This window comes from Lissotriton helveticus, chromosome 8 (assembly GCF_964261635.1).
Source record: "Lissotriton helveticus chromosome 8, aLisHel1.1, whole genome shotgun sequence".
NCBI classification, from domain to species: Eukaryota; Metazoa; Chordata; class Amphibia; order Caudata; family Salamandridae; genus Lissotriton; species Lissotriton helveticus.
This window is the reverse complement of record NC_136069.1, coordinates 228,546,389-228,570,917: the sequence shown is the minus strand read 5'-3', so window position 1 is coordinate 228,570,917 and position 24,529 is coordinate 228,546,389. Positions and strand designations below refer to the sequence as shown.

The 24,529-nt window shown below is 43.0% G+C and overlaps 1 protein-coding gene across 1 annotated transcript in view; it reads right to left on the bottom strand.

Annotated features, from left to right (window-relative positions):
* Nucleotides 1–24,529, bottom strand: part of PIWIL4 (piwi like RNA-mediated gene silencing 4) — a 413,451-nt gene that overhangs the window by 334,915 nt on the left and 54,007 nt on the right. Inside the window, exon 5 of the mRNA XM_078655965.1 lies at nt 21,777–21,991. Coding sequence (XP_078512091.1) covers nt 21,777–21,991 — 215 coding nt within the window. The remainder of the gene's footprint in view (nt 1–21,776; nt 21,992–24,529) is intronic.

The window sequence follows — 24,529 nt, the reverse complement described above, 5'->3', positions numbered from 1 at the left end:
GGATGCAAACGCCGTGAAGCAACCGCCCGGATCGCTGACCGGCGATATCTGACTACATTTAGTGGGTCCTCGCCTTCTCCCTAAAAAACAGGAGTTTGGCCGCCATTGCTTCTCGCCAACATTGATGTTTCCACGATTATTCGTTCTGGGAACCCTTCTTAACTTACAGGTCCCCTGGTGCGGAATTCTCCACATTGACCACAGGCACTGAGGGATGCCGAGTGGAATAATAAAATTCAGGTCCTTGACCACAGATACCGTACCATTGTCCGAATCCCCTGAGACGCCCATTCCATCAGACCTCTGATTCAGTCCTTGGGCGGCCAGACGTAACGTGCCGGATCTCCCTGATCTCGGTCGTGATTCCCTCGTACTCAGCACTCCTAATCGAGACAACCCTGTCCTGAAGATGGTCCACATTGGCTAAGGACCGAAACGTCGTCGACCTTCCAGCGCAAATTTCAGGCGCATATTATTGTGACCCCAATTGAACTTTGAAATTATAGACTGTATTATAGATTGTCACTGATTTCATGTCACTGTTGAGCTACTCACTGTAAATATTTCACCTTGCTCACTTTGCGCCGTCCGCCACTGCACACGCCTTCACTTGAGTTGCTACACCTCACTTGTACATATAGTGCACCAAGTTTTTCTTTGGGTTGTCACCCTGAATTTTGGTTCATGTGCTGTATATAACTTTATGTATCGAAAAAATTCTTGCTGAAATATAAAATTACTAAAAATGTACTTTTCTAAAACTAATTGAATAGGTGTCTCCTTTCAGTACTCCATGTAATGCTGACTGCATACTATGTAAATTGTCCTTATATTTACACCTTCTGGGATATTGTCTTACCTCTAAACTCAGCACCCTAATCCCAATTGGTTTATGGGTATTACTCCTGTTCTTTTTATAACAGAGGGGAACAAGGCAGGGGTGCCCATTATTGCCCCTCCTTTTCACACTTGCAATGGAGCCAATGGAAGAGAGGTTACACAGGACTCACCACCCCTGAGGATCACCTTAGGAGAAAACACCCTTGTGGTCTCCCTCTACGCCAATGTTGCTCTGATTTATCTGAGGCAACTGGAATATTCTGTTCCGATTCACCTCAATGTGATGCAGTAGTTTAGTGAATTATCAGGCCTTCATGTTAATCCAGCAAACTCAAAACTGTTTCCACTGGGTCTAGCTGGTCTATCAATGGGAGCACTCCAACAGGTGAGACTTCCCTTGAAATCGGATGGAGTAGGGTACTTGGGAATCAGATTGGCACCTACAAAACAAAGGTTCCTGGACATTGGGAGGTGTTTTTACCAGACTATGAGCCTCAGTTTGTGTCTGAAAAGAACTCCCTCTATCATTGATGGGCAGGGTTGCAATTGTTAAAAAGATTAAAAAAATTAGACATTATTTTAAAATCGTGGACAGCCTAGTGGTAGAACTCTTATGTTCGAACAAGTGACAGTGTGTTGGACTGTCCACACTTAAATAGACCTGTGGTCAAGGGGGGCTAGAGTTCCCTCATATGAAACAAATCTATATGGCTGCCCATTTGCAATAAGCGGTCCACTGGTTGGACCCTGATGATAACTGGAGAGAAGTTCCTTTGAGGCTCTCATGAAGGAGGATCACTTCCTATCCTGCTGATAGGAGGGGCATGGGTGCCCCTGACCACACCTTACATTGTATGCCAGGTGTGTGAATTGTGGGAGGGAGAAGTAACAAGAGTGCTGCAGAGAGAGGCGCATGCCCGAGACATGCTGCTATGGTCCCTTTCAGTGCAGAGATTGAGAGGCAGTGGCTGCCACACACAAAGGCACCTGTACTCTCCTGAATGACTTATCACACAGGCGACGCTATGGAATCCTTCACACTAGGAGCAGGACAATATCTGAAATATGCAAAGATCTCGGCAACACCCCAGGACCTCTGGCCGACTTTTCTAGACAGACCATGACAATCCAAAACACTGGTGACATTACTGGACATGGCAGGGGAAAGCAGACTGATCTATAATATATACAAGGCACTGCAAGATGACATTCAGACTAAGGCGCTCCATGTTCAGGCTCAGTAGGAGGGAGTGCTTGAGGGCCCCATGACCAAGAAAGATTAGGTGCGGGTACATGAGGGGGTGAGGATGGTCAGCTCCAATGCCAGATTTAAATTGTTACAATATAATTATGTACACCAAACTTAGCTTTCCCCAAAAAATTCTACACACCATATATGATACCGGCAGCAATAGTTGTCCACAGTGTGGGGGATTGGAGGCAAACTTCATACCCATGGTGTGGGACATCCTACTGGTAGGCATTTCTGGGAGACACCAACAGAGCCAGTGGGTGGACTATACAGGTTATGATGAAGTAGGTACTGCTGGGGCTGATCCCCTCTCATACTAACAAGAAACTTAGTAGAACGTTTGTTTTACTTAGCCTACTGTTAACAAAACGCTGCAAACTTTGTTTATTAAATTTGCAAGATAATAGAGGTCATTCACGATTTGACTAAGACAGAAATTTGACACATAGAAACAGAAACCCTTTGAAGGGGTTGTCTGTCAAATCAGCCCATGCCAATAGAAGCAAATAAAAAGAGAAAAAATAAAGTGCAAACAGTGCAACTCCAGCGTCCTCATAATCCTCCAGCGTGCAAGGGTGAAATTACAGCCATCAAAATAATATGCATTTCCTATATGTGGGGTAGGACTAGAGGCAGAAGAGGGGAGGAAAGTAGTAGAATCCCAGAAAGGAGATGCGTCACACCAAACCATTCAAATATATGATGTACAACCCTTACAGAGGGTTGCAACTCTTTGGCCAATGACTTCCAATAAGTCCTACCCGGACCTCCCAATCATGTATGGCTGATGAACAAGGTTGTGACATTGGTCTCTGCGAGACACCCAGGAGGCAACTGGAATGCAGCCAGCATAGGTAGGTCAGCTGAGCCTTCATCTGCTGATCTATCATCGGAGTCACCATCTCCCTCAGTCTCACAACTGTATAATTTCGTAATCATGCTGCCCCAGATCTCAAGGTCTCACTCTGCGTTTTAATCAGTATGGGCTTTTTGGAGCCTGCACTCCTCAGCTACTGTCCCTTCTAGAAGATCAGACACCCATTTAGTCTGTGTTGGGGCGTCAGGCTTGCCCAGTGTATTGCTATACATATGCCTGCAGGCAAGTACAACCCCCAGCTGGGCAAATTTGTACTGCATGTTTTCCCTTCTTGGGCAGTGGCAACAATCCCAGTAAAAAATGACGTATTGTTATATTGGCATTTACATGCGTTACTCTGCGTATCTTATTTAGTACCACGTCGAAAAACGGGCGGAGCAGTGGTCTTTTCCAGTTAACATGGCCAAAATTCATCTGGACTACAGCACACTGGGAGCATCATACAGACCTCCCCGGGTAAACTCTTTGTAGGCATAGCGGTGTCAGGTACACATTATTCATATATATTAGAATTGCGTCTATTTAAACCTGGCATTGCTGGTCACCTCCCGTATTTGTGCTAGGCTCCCCTTTCATTCTGCGTCCGTGAGTGGGGACTCTAAATCGTCGACCCAGGTGGCGCGTTTCAGACCTATATTGATCTGTCTGTCTGATTTTAGCGCTGCGTTCAGTCTGGCTTTTTGAACCTCTGGCGTTTTGAAGATCGGTACTCTGAACCTAGTACATTCCCTTATTATGGGGAAAATATTACTCAAGCGGTGAAAATTATTGATACATGCCCTATCACTTGCTGTTTCTTGCATAATTGCAGTTCCTGTACCCGGCTGTTCCGAGCGGGTGTTACTATTTTTAATACCTATCCAGTCCAGGCGTGACATCTATTCCATCAACCAGGGATTGGTTTATTTATTTATATTTATGCCCCTGATCTACTTATCTTCCACCCTGTTGACACGAGGACCGAGTTCCCAAACTATCATTTCCCGCACATTATAGACAGATTGAGCTGTTGTTACATGAGTGACCATTCACCCTCTTTTTTGACCACGCTTACATTGCGATTTATATTAGATTGAGAATTTCGTCGACCCACAACGTGGACACCTAGTGTTGGGATTAGCAAGTCCTGGGTTCATTTCTAAATATTCGCTGTTTTTTGCCCTGACGAAGTCCCCTTAGGGACGAAACGCACCACATTGCGGCGTACTGCAACATGCCAGCCAGATAGTATAATTTAAGGTCCAGAAGGCCCAGAAAACGCCACATAGCTATAAAATGTTTGGGGACAGATCCCCAAGACTTTCAGACTGGTTTAAGAATGTTTCTGCATGGTAAACTACTGAGGAGATACGTATGAAACATGTCCGCAGAGATGATAAATTGGAAGATGATTTGAGGGCATGGGCAGCCATGCGGTCTATTTAAAAGAACCCTCAGACAGTATTCCCTCAGAGGCCACAGTATGATGCTCACAGGAGCCCCATTGTCACTGTAGCAGGGGGACGGCTGAGAAATCCTGTTATGATTTAAGCTACTGTGGCAATCAAATGGGAAAGGACACTGGTATCTACTATAACCATTGGTTATTTTTGACTACCCTCATAAACGCTTAGAATGTTACGTTGCGGTGTATCTTTTTATCCGCCCCTTCTCTCGCGTTATGGCATAGTCATCGGGTAGTCAAAAGAGACGTGCTGTATGCCTGCCTCGCCCGAGGCAACCTCCGGTAGAAGTAGAAGTGTCCAGGGATTTTAGGACAACAGCTGAACAATGTAGCTGGAGCAGTCACGAGGGATGTTAAAAGTCAGTGTGTGGGGCAGAGTCAGCACAGGGAGCCAGCGACTCCTACACGTGGACAAAACCACGACCTTAACACGACTCTAAGCACCCTGATGAGGAGAAATTCACCCAATACGAAGGAATTTCAATATGAGAGTTCCATACACTACCTGAATACTACACAAGTTGTGTGAGTATTACACACCCCCTTGTTTTGTCCTGACAAAAGCTCCATAGACCCGGCTGGGCCCAGGTGAGCTGAAACATGTCGACCATTTTGGAGAAAGATATTTTAATCTAGTAACTCGATTATACAATATACCCTTTATTTTTTAACCATCAGTGCCCACCTTTTTATAATAAATTTTTGGTTTGGTGTGACACTGACTTTTAACATCCCTCGTGACTGCTCCAGCTACATTGTTCAGCTGTTGTCCTAAAATCCCTGGACACTTCTACTGCTACCGGAGGTTGCCTCGGGCGAGGCAGGCATACAGCACGTCTCTTTTGACTACCCGATGACTATGCCATAACGCGAGAGAAGGGGCGGATAAAAAGATACACCGCAACGTAACATTCTAAGCGTTTATGAGGGTAGTCAAAAATAACCAATGGTTATAGTAGATACCAGTGTCCTTTCCCATTTGATTGCCACAGTACTGACCCAGGGGAACTATACGGACCAGAATTCCTCTTCCCTCCACACTGATGAATAAGTTAAGCTACTTCACAGCCCATTTGCACTAGATATCCCTTAGCATGGTTTGTGTGACCTGGCACGAGAGCAGTGGGGGGTACGGAAGGCTGTTGGGGATTTGTTTATCTGTTTATATCGAACATTGCATCATGATGTTGGAATGTAAATCGATTGCTTCCTATTGTTACACCTTGTATCCTATGAAAGCTCATTAATAATCATAAACAAAAAAATGCTATGGTATCCGCTCCTGTTGATTACTCAGTACTGTAACGAGAAAAAAGGTTTACGTCGTCGTGTGCGATGCTCCAACTTTTCCCTTTCTAGGAAACATGTCAATTTGCCTCCATCTGTATGTTGAATGTGTTTTATTAGACACTAAAAGATAAATCTGTGGAAAGAGACTGAGTATACAAATCTGTGACACTAATTAGCTGGGCACCACCAACCCTCCTGCCAGGAGCGGCTTCTCCGCAATGGTGGGGGTGCGACACCCCATTGGCAGCGCCAGCAGCTAAGAAAATAAAACAATATTTGATTATTATTTTATTTTTAAGCAGCTGGTTCGGGCAGCGTCTGCAGGGAGGGGTGGGGCATGGGAGGGGGTAGGAGGAGTGATATGTGAATTCTCTAAGCACATGTGTGTTTGGTCGGCAGTCTCAGGCCGACCAAAACGCACATGCGCACTTAGGTTTCTCCAGCCTGGCTGTATTGAGCAGCCGGGCTGGAGAAAACCCCACAGACTCCCTTGTCTGAGCACGGCATCTTTCTAGCCTGTTCAGGCCAATCCCCGTGCTCGATTAGACAGGCAGTCTTTGCAGACCCAGTGCCTGCTGGAACACGGAGAAGAAGCACCCAGAGCAAGGCGGGACGCGGCGTCAACTTAAGGTACGGTTTTAAAACGTATTTTTTATTCTTCCCACGCCCCACTACCTTTTGTATGTGGCGGCCACCCCTGCAACCTGCTGCGTCCAATCGAATGCTTTCCTTTGTCTTATGTAAATCTCTATTCTCTTGAGGTATGAACAATCACGGAGCACGGTGATGCGTGTCCCTTGATGTCAATTGGATCCTTTACACATCCTCTGAAATCTAGAACTTATGCACTTATTTTACATGTTTCTTAAGATTCTCTGTAGCAGATTTCCAAAGCCTTTACCACCTGTAAATGGTGAGTCAGAGAGCACAAGGCCAGCCTGATATCATCTCTTTTCCCACCCCGTTCCCCCCAAGTTCATTATTTTATATGCACTTCTCACAGGTATTTGTTCTTATGCAATAAAGTATTCACAAACTAATATCGGAACAGCCAGTTTTGGGTAACCCTGGACATATGTTTCATGATGAGTGCCATTCTTCTGCAGATAGTGTCCTTTAGTTAGGGGTGCTTAGCAAACTGCTTATAGGTTTTTAGGTTTGTAACTGCTCCACACCACAGTTGTCTTCCTGGCGTTTGTTACCCCAATATCCTTAAGGGAATGTTAACAAGTGAGGTGGACAACGCAATGCCAGCCTGCTAGCACCAGTCCTTTCAATGCATTATATAAAGTTTGCAATGGTGTTTTTTTATTGGCAGCCAATTAAGTGTTTGCCACCCACTATTGTTGTAGCCAATGCTGGACATACCTGGACATGCATTTCATGCTGACTGGCAATCAAGAGACAGCAATCCTTCGGCTTGGAGATGCCTAACAAGCCGACGCTGTGCATTTACAATTCCTTGAAGAACACTGGTTCTCTTTGCGGTGACACAGTAAGGCATTTTCACCAACAGGCTTTACTCCCCCTGCATTTCTATTTGCCATGATCATTTGATAGTCCTTGTGATGTTCATTCCAACGTATTATAGGAAGGAAAGTACTTAAACGCTTATTTTGAGATGAGAACTGCCGCCCACATCAATCCTCCCCAAGTGATTCTCATATAAAGGGGCAGCTGGGCTGTAAAGGGGACAAGTCACTCAAAAAAATATTCTCCAGCAACCATTCCATTCATCATTATTTCTGCTCTCAGCAACTAAATTCTTCTCCGCATCCTGGCTTTTTTTTTCAAGCCTTTGTACTGGAAACACCAACACATCAGATGGTGGAAAAAATTAAATCTGAGGCAGAGTGTCCTTGTATGGAGTGGGTATCAGGGGACATTATAACAAGCCATTCAAAGCATGCCAGGAACCAGCACGCAGAACACACTGCAATATTGTGTGCACAAGATAGGAAGAGAGTGAACATAGCATATTTACAGAACAAATGCTTCAAACTGTAGAATGTTATATGGCAAATTTAGTCAGTCAATTGCCTGTCAATAGCAGTCAGTACTTGAAGAGGGCTGTGAGAGTTCTTCAAGTCGACAGCCCTTGGCACTGGGATTTATGAGGAACATGGATATAACAGAGGTTCTGATAGAAGGTTTCAATCCTGGGACAGGCAGCTACCAGCCACATGAGATAGAATTCCTGGGCACCCAATGGCTGGAAATGCTTGTATCAAACGGCCCACGTCCATGAGCCACTGACACACATTCCACTGTGTCCTTGCAACATTGGATTTTGCTGGAAGAAGGTGGGGTGACGTACGGCACACATTCACTGTATTCTTCGCAGAACAAAAAGTAGGTGACAGAGGTCAAGTCACAAGGTCTGCAAGCCGGTTGGTTAAGGGGGACTAGAATGGGACCCAGATCCTCAGCCAGAAAGGACCTAAGCAAACTGTTGTATTTCTATCTAGGAACCTAATTCAATATTCCTAATTTATGCCCTTGTATGGCTATAATAAGTAATATCCTTATAAAGGCATAAGAATCATATCCATATTTAGTAATAGCCCATGCAGTGCAAATACGGCAAGGCTACTTCCCTAGACTCCTAGAAAGTACAATGCGTTCTTTAAACAAACCAAACCTCCAGCAACCTGGGAAATCCCCATGCTTCTGTTTGGATTTGTCCTAGAACTCCTGTGAGCACTGAAAGAACGCCAAGTTCTTAGTGACATCTTTATTGACGTCTTATGTCCAACCTTACGTCAAACCCGGCACCTTTCAGGTATAAATATACCAACGTTGCCTTAAGCAAACACAGAGTGGTTTGGAGCAGAGCAGCTATCTACTTGCCCGAGAGCCCAGCTGATGCGAGAGCCCACGGACGCCCCCCCTTCCCTTTGACGCACTGAGAGAGACGCTGTCTTTTTCTCCAGCCGAGAAGATCCAGCTCCGGTGTTTTCAGCCGCCCTTGCGGGTTGCTGGGATATCGAGTCCTGAGAAAGAGATACCAGACCTCCTGCTTTCTATTACCCAGGTACGGAGCTGACTAAACCCTTAAAGAGAATTCTTGATTCAGATTCTTGGCAAAAACCAACTTAACTTAAACTGCTACTTATTTACTCCTTCCCACGTATTAGGCTTAGGTCAGGTACACCGGGGTAGGCGTATTTAGAAGCACCAGTTGAGTACGTTAGTCAATGTATTTATGTATGTATATATTTTATCTATTTTAAAGTATCATATGGCTAAGAAACCATATCAATGCTTTTACAGTATTATTTTATAATACTCCTTTTACTGTACGCACTTTACTTTACTATAAGTATTGCAATTGTGGCGATTTATTTCTCTTGCATGAGAAAGAAGACTGCTCAATAAATAACACCTTTTATTGAAAACGCCTGTCTCTATATTTCTCTGCACTCTGGTGAAACTAAGTACGCACGATTGACTGAGTAAAATAATTGTCTATTGTTTTCACATGACTCTAGAGATACACTCTTATTCTGAGGGAGCAAAGTTGTCATGTTTTGTGGTTGTCCAAAGCTAACCCCTTCTTGTCTATCCAGGGAAGTTAAACTCCTCCTTGTTTATTCGAGAAAGTTTTTAGTGACCTCTGAGCTAGACGGCAAAACTAATTAAGTCTAATATAGTCAGTAGAGACCTAGTCGACCTCAGTCCTACGTCTACACTGCTGTTTATATTATTCCAATGCGCAGAGCCTATTGGGAATATAGGAACTACACTACTTGGCGCCCAACGTTTGGTAAGGCGATAATCTAACGCAAGACATTAGAGTAACTCATTCGTGCTTTTTCACACAGACCCTTTTCCCTCAAAAACTCCAATAGACGTCTGGAGTGGGTAAAAGGTTAAAATCCGCCGGAACTTAGTAGGAAGAGATTCCTACGTATTAGTTTTTGATTTAGTCAACGTTGAAGGATACAGTGTTCCAAAATATTGTGCACCTAATCTTTGTTTCCCTTGAAACTTGATCTGCAGCAAAAAACTTTCTGTCAGTAAAAATGGTAGAAAGTGAAGACGAAAGGGAGGCAGCTAGAATAGCAGCTCAACTCCTAGCGGATGACACAAGTCTCCAAGAAAATGACCCGAATGCTATAATCATTCCGGTAAATGTAAGGAAAACTATAACTATTAAACTTATAGAAAATGGACTGACATCACAAGGTGGTACAGTCATATTCGTGGTAGAGGCCCATGAATATCGGTAGACAGAGGTATTCTACTCATGGATAAACTTTCCTGCAGCAAACGCTGTAACACACGAATTCCACTATTATAAAATAGAGGAACCTCCGGATGAATACACTCCTTTTGAGGAGGTTGAAATCCCACTAAATTACCAAAAGCACCTGCTCTGGTTTAAAGGCGCCCTAAAACATCAAAATCACATCACCGGGCTCGGTCCACTAGGTAGACCAGGAGCAACGTGGCCGGTTCTAGCCAGCTACACACCACATCCAGACATTGAAAAAATGTCAAGCAAAAAACTCTTAGTTAAAATACAAGAATTAACAAAGGCATATAGAGAGTTAGTTCAATTGGCAATGGAGGATATAACTTACCTCCAGAAATTGAAAGAAACATATAGCAGAACAACCTTTTGAACTTGCCAGAATCATAGAAAATTCCTATGAACAACTAGGTAGAGATAGTTTGGGTGGGAAACCAGTAAAACCCCAACTACTTGAAAATCATGAAAAAACATTCATTAAAAATAATCTAAACACTCCAGAAAAGAGTTGGGATGGAAATAAACAATCCACTCCCAAAGAAAAACGATTCCAATCCAGAGGAAGGTCTCCTCAACGAAGAGATAGATCTCCAGAACGAGGTGACAAGTCTCCCCAGAGGGAGCCCTCTGAGAAAAGATACAACCTTAGAGATAGGGATAAATTGAGAAAACCTGACAGATATCAAGATATTGATACACATCCCTCTCGATCTTTTCAGACTTCCTCAAAGAAATCGGAAAGAAGAGGACGGTCAGAACACAAAGAAGAGCACGTCAAGTCCAAAGACAAGGAACCTGCTCATCAAAGTAAAAAATTACAATTTTCAAGAAAGAAGGTAGCTAGTATTAAAATAATAAAACATGCCGAGGTTACTGAGGACACAACTGAAAAACGGAGAGTGGGCCCAGACAATGCTAGACAGCGCAGCAGAAGTGACCATAGCTCGCAAGATCTTGATGAATCTTCCGGAGACAGTGGACACGAATGAATACATTCAAGTGGAAACTGCAGATACCAGAGTTAGCAAACCTCATAAAATATACAAAATAACATTACGTATAGAGGGGGACAAGACTAGGAAAGTAAGGGGTCTCTTTTGGGATAACCTTTCAAAAGGCTATGCCATCCTATTAGCTGAGAAAGACTGGCCACCAGAGTTTGTCAGGGAGTGCCCTCATGGCGAAGAAATGATTATGCCTGCCTTCTCAAATCCTATTCCAATTCATAAAAAATATACACTTGCAAGAAAATGGGCAGTGGCCCAAGCCCCTGCATTATATAAAAATCATGTAGGATGGGATGAGGACTCTCCTCCTCACAAAATCCAGTTAAAATGTCAACCCACTGCACACAGGCAGTACCCAGTTAAACAAGAAGCTAAAAAGCAAGCCAGGGAGATCTTAGATCAACTTGAATATCAGGGGGTGATTGAAACATGCACCTCACAAATGAACAATCCTTTGTTTCCTGTCTCCAAGCCAGAAGATTCATATAGTCTAGTTTTGGACTACAGACACCTTAACTCATGTTGCAAAACCTTTGCAGTACAAACTCACACAATGCAGCGCTAATGAATAACATCGTGTGTAAAAAATATAAAACGACATTAGACATCTCTAATGGATTCTTTTGTCAAAACATTGCACCTGAAAGCAGGTATTTGACCGCTTTCTCAATAATGGGGTCGCAAAACACTTCTGTCGACTCCCACAGGGATTCAAGAATAGCCCAGGATTATTCTCAGCAAGAGTAACAGAGTTACTACAAATATATGATGATGAGGCATTATCCTATGTCGATGACATCTATCTCACAGATGATGACCTGGATACTCACTTGAAAAGAGTGAACACCATAATACTTGGGTTCGCAGCTGAGGGTTACAAATTCAACTTTAAAAAGTCACGAATTGCCCATCTAACTGTCCTATTTTTAGGATATGAATTAGCAAGTGAAGGCAAAAGCCTAGCAGACAACTTCTTAAGAGAAGTGTGCTGTACTCCAAGCACCAAAAACGCTGAAGAACTTACAATCAATACTAGTTTTCCTGAATTCCAGAAGAACATACATTCCTAAATTATGCAGAGAGAGTTAAACCTCTCTATGAATTAATAAAACCTGATTTCAATTGGACTCAGAAACACACAGAAATTTTAAGATCATTGCAAACAGACATGTTAGCTAAAACAAAATTGCAAACTCGCCAAAACATACACAACCTTGTAATCCGAGTCATCCCAGGAAGATGCGGATTCATGTACCTGACCTCTAATGAGGGAGAAACGGTACCAATAGCTTACAAATCACACTTGTACACACAAGCTGAAATGAAATTCAGTTCTACTGAAAAAATTCTAACTGCGGTTCAAACTGCTGTAGCAAAAGAAAGAGCCCAAGCCAAAGGCAAAAGAATAACTGTTTTAACAGCAGAATCAGCCCTTGAGGCATTAACAAGCCCACGCAATTTGACTGCCGTGGCATTAGATCCAAAATGGATACAATGGGAAATTTCTCTTGCTGCAGAAGATGTGAAATACTATTTTGACCCGAAAATGAAAAAACTAGAAAATCTAGAATATGAAGAAGAATATCCTCTGCCAATCGAAATTCTGCCTCTCGAACAATACACATGTGTAATCCACATGGACAGATTTGCACAACACTACGATGTAGAGAAGAAATCCTACAGCACAGCGTGCGCGATTGTTAAAGGTCGCTGGCGCTTTGGTAAATTCAGACCATTAATTACCAAAACTGAATCACTCAGAAAATGTTCAACTCAGCGAGCTGAAATAAGATCTTTAAAGATGGCGCTTGAAAATGCCGATCGCGAATTCCCCACACTAATAGTGTGTGATTCGCATTACTGCGTCAAATCTTACAACAATGACTTGCAGAACTGGGTTCAAAACGATAACAAAGATGACACAGGTGCCACAATAAAGCATAAAAAGCTTTGGGAACAGGTAGTTCTTTTGCAGAAAGAACTACAAAAGACTCACGTGATACATACACTGAGTCATTGACGTGATGGCGTTCACGTTGCAGGGAATTCATTGGCTCATAGAGCCACAGCGGAAGCAGCTCAACCGGCTTCCGTAGCCACAAAAAAGCGTTCTAAAAAACACATAGATGGAGAAACTATGCTAGCGGTGAAAGCGTCTTTAAAAAGCGACTATGCAGCATTACCTCTGAACTATCCACTCACTTATACATACATAATTGATGCAAACTCCGTTCCTTTTGCTCAAATCCCTGGAGTGGGGGATAGAGTAATTCCAAACACGAACAGGAGAGTCTTTTTAATAGCAGACGCACATATGGGATTGGGTCTAAGACACCAGGAGATCGCGAAATCTCTAAAAGAATTACAATCAGAATACTGGTGGCCAGGGATGAACTTGCAACATTACAAATTTGCAAAGGATTGTCCAGACTGCAACCGAGATCGCAGTCATGAACCGACCGGAGTATTGCTAGGACCCCTTTGTTAGAAAGCATAAAGCTATCTATACGCAGAAATCCAGCAGGAGAAATGCGTCCCCATAAACATTTAAGACTAGATTCACTTGAAATGCAGACACCAGCGCTCGGCTGACGCCAGAACTGTTATAAAAGATTTGCGAGTCTTTATCGACACATACGCAATTGGCATGCTACATTCTGACCAGGGTCCTGCTTTTAGCTCTCGGTCTTATAAGGAGGCCTTGACCAGCATGGGCATTGCATTGCGGTAGTCTTGTCCATTCCATCCTGAGGGAAATGCGGTAGTGGAAAGAGAAAACGGGGCCATAAAGCAATCTATAAAGGCGAGGGTATTAGGTTCGGGTGATGGGTGGGTCCAACATTTAACAAGTGTCCAACGTAGTCTTAATAATCTGCCAAGAAATTCTCTAAAAGGTCTCAGTCCGTACGAACTATTGTTTGGTACTAGAATGCACATTCAGGACCTTGATAGTCACACTTCAGTGGTAGAAGAAAAATGCTTTGATATCAAAGACCGTTTGGCTGTTTTACAGGACTTAAATGAAACAAGACGAAACCTGAGCAACATAAAGTTAAAGCAACAGCCACTGAAGAAAAACCACCTGTCCCAGCAAGACCTGTCTGGATTCCAAAGATTGGGGATCTGGTCAGAGAGAAGATCGCGGTAAAGAAGGAATTTGGGCCTTCTTACAGAAAAGCAGTACCTGTCTTAGCTGTCAGCGAACAAGATCAGTTGTACTACCGCCCCTTGCTGGTAAAAAGGAGAACCGAGTTGTATCCATCGACCTGGTAAAACCACAATCATGTGGCCAATAATAAGTAGTAGGCCCAGTGGACTCCCAAGAAATAGCAGACTACCAAAATTTGCTACAATCCAAGAGGTTCAAACTGAGAGACTAATCACATTTGATAAACCTGCGGTGAATAAAAAAGGACTATGCAACAAAGACATGAAACTTATACCTCTTGAAACCCAAATTGCAACAGTTCGTCAAGAAACACCGGTCTACAACGATGTAGCCTCAGACTATGCTAGTGAAACAAAGAAAAATCCAAAAGCAAATGAAAATCCGGAAGCAATTCCAACAATTGACAGAACTGCATCTGGCTACTTCATCAATTTCGATGACTTTTCTGATGATCCAAGTGAACATGAAGAAACGCCAGCAACAAAAACTTTCAAAGACAAAGTAACTGAACTCTTTCATCAACTCAAAGAAACCTATCTGATTTTTCCATGGATTGAATTTTGGATTATGTTAGGTGTACTTTTCCTCCTGCTTTGGCTCATCATGGTTTTATGTTTGGGTAGATTCATTGATGGAACATATAGTACAATGGACACAGCACGTCAGAACATCAACTTGGTCCTAAAGCCTCACACATCCTCTCACATCACAAAAAGAGAACTGTCACCAGTGAACATCACAGTCAATCAAATACCCGGTGGGGTAGCATGGGACAAAACGGATTATGAAATTTATGGCCCGATTGAGCTCTTGAAATATCCACATCAGTTCAAGGTTTCATTAAGTGACTTTGTAACACCAAGTACTTTTTCTGATGATTGGGACTTTGAAAATATAAATATTATGGTCAGATTTAGTAATGTCAGCCAAATTCACAGAACATGATTATTTACAGGGTTCATCAAATTATGAAGAAATGTATTGCTACAATCATTTTGGTCATCACTATTTGCATCAATCTGCTCAACCTAGAAATGTTTTTAATTATAATCAATGGGAACATTGTACAACACCGCCTTAAAAGCAGCTCAAAAACGTTTTATGAGAGATTCCCATATGTGACAGGGCGAGTATTCCAGGAGAGGAAGTGAACACTGACTGGTGGTCCACCACCCCCCTATTACCCACTTCCTTTGCTTCCCAACAGCCGCCTGACCCCCCTTGGAATGAGGAGCCGGAATCATACTGGCCGAGCGAGACAATGAGCGGCGGCCCCTTTAACAACGAGGCAAGGAACGACATAGCCCCTCCCATCTACAGCCACAACGGAACTTCAAAAGAGAGACCAGCCCCGGAAGCAGCGGACGGCGTTTCCCAGGTGGAGAAAGGAGTATTGAGTGCGGAGTACGGAGAGAAGTCGGGAGAAGGAAAACTGAGAAAAGCAACGGAGAGCGGAGAAGGAGAAGCGGACCTGAAGCCAGGAGGCCACCGGTTTCACGCTTCGCCCCGCCACGCTCCCACGGGAGGGGCGTGACTCCAACAGTTACGGGGCCGAGTGGCGGGTTGGGTGGAACGCCGGGCCCAGCCTCCTGACTGATTGTACAGCCCCGTGTGAAGCTCCAACCCCTAAACCTCCTCCCTACACGAGCACTTCCCTCACTGCGTGTATATACTGCACTGATTCACCGGTTTCCCTCACTCCCGGCCCCGCCGACCTGTATGGTCTCATACTGTGATCTGACACGGTCTCTCTCTCTCCCTCTTTCAACACGCCCCGGAGCCGGAGAGGAGGAGAGACGAGCTCAGCGAAGAGACCTTACTGAAGCAAGCTGGATTCATCGCGGAAGACGCCCTTTGACCCAGCAGCGTTTGCCCGAGAACGGATCACAAGTCGGCAAAGACGTTGTTATATTAAAATAAAGCCTTTGTTGAAAACACTACTGAAGGATTCGGCCTCTCACTTGACGTCCTCCCCCTTAGTAACCCCGGTGGAGATAGACCCAAGCCTTGCTTCCCCCCCTACTCTGGGGCACCATACTTCTCAGGGTTTAACACAAGTGATGCAGAAACGTTTTATTTTAAAATGTTAAATAAGACAGGAATGAAAAAAATGCTGACAAATACTAAATTGATCTATTCTGAAACATTTTATGAAAAAATGATTACATTTGGTTTTGAATTCTGGAAAAACAACATTGAAACAAAAACCATCTGGGTACAAAAGAATGGCAGGTCCAAGGCCTAGAAGCATTATTTAGAGCCTGCATGATCCCAGAACAAATAATATTCTTGAATGACACCATTCAACAGACAACCTGTCTTGGCCTAGCCAAAATTAAAGACTTAAACAAACCGTCTATTCCAAAGCCCATACCTGATAGTGATAGCACTACTGATATGGAGATAGACGTATCCCATATTTTATACCAAAACAGAACACATCCTGATTGGAAGAAATGGTTGATCTGGCCCACAGACACAAATAACTGTCAAGATAGATTCCTGAACAAAATACAGGGGTTCAAAATGACCAGGCCAGACCCAAGATACTCCCAGAGACAACATCCAGGGATAGTTACAACATACAGTGTAGGGAAACTATGCCTCGAATGGCTACAAAAATCCACACTGGCCGAAATTAAGCAACACTTGACTTTACTTAAAGACGGTGCTGACTTGCGTGATTTCATTCTGGGACCACGCAAACATCGTCAAAAACGTTTCATAGCGGCCGGTATATACGCTGCATACAACGAAGCTTGGAAAGTAATGCAAATTGAAACAGCAGAAAAAATACGAGAAATTGATCGTATTAATTTGGAAAAATCAATTTCTGTTGTGGATAATGGGTTAACGACTCTGTCCTCCAGAGTATATTCACTGGACAGTATCGTATCATCTGCTATTGATATAATAGAGCAGGACTTACTAATGTTATAACATGGTCAGTCCCAATTACGTTCTATTGTACAGATTGGCTGGACGTTGCAAAATCTGCGTTCAGGCTACGTACCATGGCGTTTAATCAACACAAATTAATTATTCTCTATCTTTAACCTTACTGATAAACAAATCAGTTTGGCACAAAAAGGAGCAGACTATATGATTCTGAGCACTGAAAAACTTGAGAGATTACCATTGACAATGTCAGAAAGACCTGTCATTGAATGGATAATACACAGAATAATTACAATCCCGATAACAACTTTCCAATTTAAATATTGCCAAGAGTATATACCAGCGGGCCAGTATGAAAGGTTGGGTAAAGGGTACATCAAGTCAACATGTAAATTACCTTATACACACACATGTTACAGTGAAAAGAAAAAGAATGTATTTCTTAGTGGTAAAAATTGTAAAAAATCACTAAGCGGTACACTTCAGTGTCAAGGTATTAACTTGTATGGAGCCTGCGAAGGGTCTTCTAATAACCTTTCATGTTACCTGCACGGCACTCCTGCAACACAGATAGATCCATTCTTTAGACAGCTTTCTAACGGGAGCTATATTCTAATAAATGACCACAGCTGTGTGGCAAGGTGCCAGGGAAAGCCTATCTCGTAAGAGTTAGTTCCATGGTCACTTGCTGTATGCAAGTATTGTATCCAAACAGCACTCCAGACATGGAGGCGGCAATATGGCCTTATTTGAATATCTCTTCTATTCAAATTGATACTTTAAGCAGAATGAAGTCTATTCTTTTACAGACAACTTTGCCTTTGACCTCAACCAAAGAAACATATGATCTGCAAGTTGCAAGGACAACGGCAGAGATACATTCACTTTTATCAACAAATTGCCCCGTGCATTTCGTAGAAATGTTAAGCCAAATCTTAAACATGTCAGATACCAGTGGCATCGCACATGTATTTAAGACAATTTTTTCAAGAATGTTAACACCCTTTTAAACAGTTCTGGGCATCTATCCCAATTTTGTCCATTCTGTCTTTGGCGGCCTACCTCTACTTTTGGGACTCGTAGCAGGAATTTTATTTTTGATTCTTCTGCTCCGATATGGCAAGCATTGCCACAGACAAGACTCCAGCAACGATGGAAGAAACGATCCTAGCAATGTGCTACCGGGACCGCATAACTAAAGTCCTTGGATTAGCCCGGCTAAGAGATCTGAATATGACCTGGTTTCTTTCATTCAGACCTATCTGGCAAAATTGCATCTTACCTGTGCTTCGATGTATGCTACGCGGAGAAGAATGCGTGTTGGACGTCTGTCTTACACTACCATCAGCAGTACCAATGGATACAGATACCTTGCTAGGTCCTGTAATGGCTCATGCATCGTGTTGTCCCCAGCGGCTACCCATTCTGATGACGGCATTCGTTGAGACTTCACCACTACGAGTATGTGGCAGTGGAGTACGAGATGAGAGCAGCATCACACAGGTACAACCTTCTGTGAGCATTGCTGATCCTGACATCGATGATAGCAATCATTCTCACACATGCACTGTTTCGGCATTTTCAAACTTGGTCGAACTTTCACCTGATGTCGTACACCAATTTTTTGCGAGTCTGTCTGAAATGATGTTCTCCCCTGAACAGAAAGAATAACTTTTTAAGCAACAAGCACACAGCTTTCTCTGAACTCTGAATTCGGCCTTCAGCTTTGAAAAACAAAAGCTACTGAAAACAATTGGAACTATTTTTCCCCTTGAGAGCGAATTTATTTTTTTTTCACTTCCAAAATATTAACCTTTTTCTGGCACATGTACTCTGCTTAAAGTAAAACTATTCTTAGAGAACAGAGCTTCTATTTTTAGGAACTCTAGAGACAATATTTTACCTCAGCCTCTAGCACATGTACAGCATTTGTATTAATATGTGATGGAATGGTCTCGACCTTCTTTTCTGTATTCAGAGCCATTTCATGTGTAATTTTCGCAAATCGTTCAGCTGATATATATTTACATTTTAACTGAATGATACCACTGCTTGAAAAGCGTACAGTACCAATACTCATTTTCGTGTATTTACCATATACCATTTCAAATGCAAAGTATGTATTTTGGGATGGGTTGGAAAACACATGCACCATTATATGTTTACTATTGCTTAGTTTTAGTAATGAGGGACATTAGATCGTGGAGTGGGTGTTGTATTTCTATCTAGGATCCTAATTCAATATTCCTAATTTATGCCCTAGTATGGCTATAATAAATAATATCCTTATAAAGGCATAAGAATCATATCCATATTTAGTAATAGCCCATGCAGTCCAAATACGGCAAGGCTACTTCCCTAGACTTCTAGAAAGTACAACGCGTTCTTTAAACAAACCAAACCTCCAGCAACCTGGGAAATCCCCATGCTTCTGTTTTGATTTGTCCTAGAACTCCTGTGAGCACTGAAAGAACGGCCAGTTCTTAGTGACATCTTTATTGACGTCTTATGTCCAACCTTACGTCAAACTCGGCACCTTTCAGGTATAAATATACCAACGTAGCCTTAAGCAAACACACGGTGGTTTGGAGCAGAGCGGCTATCTACTTGCCCGAGAGCCCAGCTGATGCGAGAGCCCACGGACGCCGCCCCTCTCCTTTGATGCACTGAGAGAGACGCTGTCTTTTTCTCCAGCCGAGAAAATCCAACACCGGTGTTTTCAGCCGCCCTTGCGGGTTGCTGGGATATCGAGTCCTGAGAAAGAGATACCAGACTTCCTGCTTTCTATTACCCAGGTACGGAGCTGACTAAACCCTTAAAGAGAATTCTTGATTCAGATTCTTGGCAAAACCCAACTTAACTTAAACTGCTACTTATTTACTCCTTCCCACGTATTAGGCTTAGGTCAAGTTCACTGGGGTAGGCGTATTTAGAAGCACCAGTTGAGTACGTTAGTCAATGTATTTATGTATGTATATATTTTATCTATTTTAAAGTATATGGCTAAGAAACCATATCAATGCTTTTACAGTATTATTTTATAATACTCCTTTTACTGTACGCACTTTACTTTACGATAAGTATTGCAATTGTGGCGATTTATTTCTCTTGCATGAGAAAGAAGACTGCTCAATAAATAACACCTTTTATTGAAAACGCCCGTCTCTCTATTTCTCTGCACTCTGGTGAAACTAAGTACGCACGATTGACTGAGTGAAATAACTGTCTATTGTTTTCACACGACTCTAGAGATACACTCTTATTCTGAGGGAGCAAAGTTGTCATGTTTTATGGTTGTCAGAAGCTAATCCCTTCTCGTCTATCCAGGGAAGTTAAACTCCTCCTTGTTTATTCGAGAAAGTTTCTAGTGACCTCTGAGCTAGCTGGCAAAACTAATTAAGTCTAATATAGTCAGTAGAGACCTAGTCGACCTCAGTATTACGTCTACACTGCTGTTTATATTATTCCAATGCGCAGAGCCTATTTGGAATATAGGAACTACACTACAGAACCTAGCACACAGCATTTCATTAAGGAGTCCGAACTTGCCCATTTAATCAGAGCGCCTGTCTAGGACATAGGAGTGTGTATCCCTCACAATCAATCAGGAGCTAGATTCATCCTCATTGCCTCCTGTCTTCCCACTCTAGGGAAGAGTTGAAAAGCGGCCCAAGAGGACCTAAGTTGGTAGGGAGGTGCACCCATTCACAGGGTAAGGTGAATCTTGGTTATGTAGCATGTCATATTAGGAATGCAGGGTGAATACTATGACAATGAGTGTATATGAGAAAAATAATATAATCCGCACAGTAAGTGATGTAGAACTGTGTCTCATTTTTTTCCAGTAATTTCTTCACCTGAAGTCAACGAGATGCCCTTCAAGGGCCCACTCTCGAGCAAAGAAGTTGAATAAAAAGAGCACTTTACATGGCACATATACCTCCAAGCAAGGGGAAAGGGACTACAAACTGAAACAAGAGATTCAATAGGCTGTGCCATATTATACTGTTCTGTACCTGTGCACAGACGTAAAAGTGTCCCACACCAACTGAAGTGCACTGTCGACATTTATCCACTAACCAGGTAACTGGGGATTTGTGCAGGAGCAGCTCATGTACTAATACGAGCATGCCTTCCTCTCCGCCTATGAATGGGCACAGAAGAGGATCATGGTAGGGTTCCAGAGGTGGCGAGTGTGGACTGGAAAAGCTCTCTCAAAAAAATGTAAACTTTATATGTCGGGCAACAGCTAGAAATTGGTGTCTGCAAACCATGTTAGGTTTAAAGCTTACTATACACATTGTCTACCAAGATTACAATCAAAGAAGACAGTTGTAAATGTTCTAATGTGAAAATAAACTTTTCAGTGCTGTGAAAGCTGATTGAAGCCCACCACTGACCTTACACTCATGTTGCTGTCTTCTTTGGGTGATAAATGTGATAATGGGGAAATTAAGTTACATATTAGTATAGGAACCAAGCACTGTAGATGTTTCATCACCTTTGGGAAACTGTAAAACACCTAGTAAGCTCTTTTCAAAATAAAATACTTTTAAAAATAAAAATGGTTTAATCAGAGAATTCAGTGTTAAGGTGTGCACAAGTTTGCTGACATGCAACTGTTGAGTCTCTGGTGCTTTGTAGTCTTCAGTATTGACTTAATCATCTCCTAACACATTCAACAATTTAAAAAGCCAAATATTTCAGAAAAATATGCAGACCTATTTCAGAAAATGAGTCCTACCTGCTTTTCAAGTTTCATAGAAAGGAAAAGAATTGCTCCATCAAATGCTTTTGCTTTTCCTTGGATCTCACTGTGGCTGTAAAGCAAAGCTGTCTTCAGGCGTCTGGACTCCAGTTCTGGACTGAAGGCCACATGGTACTGGTACAGGTGCCAATGACTGGGCAATCCCAAGCCAAAGAGATTTGTGACAAGCCTCAATGGAATTCCAGAGGTTCCTATAATAGTAAAATAAATGGGTTACAATTAGAATAGTTTAGTCTAGTAAATTACACAAAAAGAAAGGATCAAGCCAATCTTTGTTCTGTTGCCACTCTCCTCTATCTAGAATAGGTCAATTGCATTGGTGAAAGCGGGGATGTAATATGGAAGAGCGTTTGCATGCGATACCAGTTAGTTGGGAATGTGTATCATTCCCAACTGTTTCCATGAAAATCAGGTGGGGTTCAATAACACTTCATTGTTACCCATCATTACCCCTATATATTGAATAGACAAAAGGTCTTCAGATTATTCATCTACTTTCCACATTTTTGCAGCACAGGCACCTGAATGATACTTGTTCAAGTTAGATGTACATTTAAGCATGGGAAATTAATTTGCAATTGTTCATCACATGAAAGGAAGGCCACTCAATATTATATCTAGGTGCAAGCTAGTGTTGGCCATTGGTCCGGTTGATAAGTTAAAGCACATTATGTTTTTGAGAAATTGCTCTATCAGGTATAGGTTAAACACTTGAGTAAACATAGAGTTAAAGTATGTGCTTTTAGTTTAATCTCTTTTGACTTATCAAATTGAACTTGTCTGTTTGTCGGAACAGGATTTGATATGAATCCTCACAATTCGTGTTGTTCTGCATGTGTTTTGCTGGAGGTTTCATCCAGAAGCTGTTCATACAGATTGCATGGTTTTGTAAACCCCCTAGCTATTGACCATCAAACCACAATTTATGAATATGATAAAAATGATTATTATAACATTTTGATAATGTTTTTTTGTACTGTGTGGTCATCCTTGAATGTGTATGATCTGTTGACAGTGCAGAAGCAACTGCTATACTGTCACAACATTGCATACACTTTCATCTTATTAACAATGACACTAATTCAATGAAAGAGAGAGGGTGGTGTGAAATCTGCAGGAAAATATAGCATTCATCAGAAACATCATTACCAAAGGTAAGCACATTTTTCTTCTGACACAGATTCTTAACCCAATGAATGAGCTCTAAAGCATTACCCTCCAGTAGGTAGGCTTAACCAAGGAAGTTTTGCAAAACAATCCAACAGAGTGTCTGTCTGTACACCTTGGATACAATGCAATAATACTTTTTTAGAGTTTGTAGAGCCATATACAAAATTAAGAGATAATGGGGATAGGCTAATAAATAGGGAATTTTAATTATCTTGATAGGATCCCTCATCTCAAAATCAATGAGGTTCACCCATCTCAAATACACCCCACCCGTACCCATAAAGAATTGTCTGATGGAGATCAATGCGATGATGAAGCATGTCACTTAAATTGGTGGGTTAGGGATTGTCTTAATTTACTATATAAATTCCACACAGTACTCCATGTGACACACATACAGTATTGTAATGGGGTGTATCGGAGAACCCAGGCATACGACTCGTCCCCACCTCCTACGCATCCCAGAATCCCCCGGGACCCTATGAAACGAAAGGAAGAGAAAGAGCATGCTCTTTTACCACCCCCCCTGTTTCTCTTTCCTCACCACAGGACATTGACTCAAGCATTGCTGAGGCGGCCGATGAGGAGTGGCCCTTTAATTCCTGGAAGGAGGCTGAGTGGGAGGAGCCGGCCTACTACGCATTTCCGTCAAAAGGCGAGCCCACAGAGCCGCAGGTGTGCTTGTTCACCCGGAGGTCGGAGGAGAGGAGCGTGCGGAGTGCGGAGTTGCAGGAGACGGAGACGGAGTCAGGAGTGGAAGAGATCGCGAGACGAGGGAAATCGGAAGGAGCACCCCAAAAGACGGAGGACGATGGAGAGCGGCAAGGACCATCAGAGGCCGGGGGAGTTCAGGAGGAGAATCGCCTGAAAGGAGCAGAGTCGGCGCCTGCTACGGACGGCGGAACGCCAGGAGGCCACCGTTCCTACGAGCCGCCCAGCCACTCACCCAGGGGAGGTGCGTGGCTCACTCAGGTGCTTGACCGGTTGCGGGGCTGGGTGGGCAGTAAAGGTGCAATAGGTACCAAGCCTCGGGAAACCTGATACCGGGTACCCTGTTCCTGGGCACTTTCCCTTTCCCTCACTTAGTGCACTGTTTATAAAGTTGAGCACCGGTGAAACCTCCCTCACTCCCTGTCCTCGCGTTACTTTGAGTGAACAGAACTCTCACACAGTCCTTGTTTTCTGTTTCCCTTCTTGGGGGAGCCCGAACCAGCCGCGACGGACTCCGAAGAGGAAGAGCCCTCCCCACGAACACCGGAAGTCTTCCGTAAGAAGGAGAAGATCCATCGTCGGAGAAGGAGCCGTAGCAGATCGCCCCGGAGGCCCCCCTCAGTTCGACAGAGTTGTACTGACCATTTGTTAACTTTAATAAAACCTCCATTGACCCGAGCTCGGCTGTTGCCCATATCTGCCGCGCCATTACCCGCACCCAGCGTAACAAGTATATAACAAGGGTCTTCTCGCTCCACAGACAGATACTCTTAGTCCAGCTGGCCTTTTGTTTAGTATACCTTTCATACTTGGGAGACCGCGATCCCAGACGGCCTTACTCCATCCTT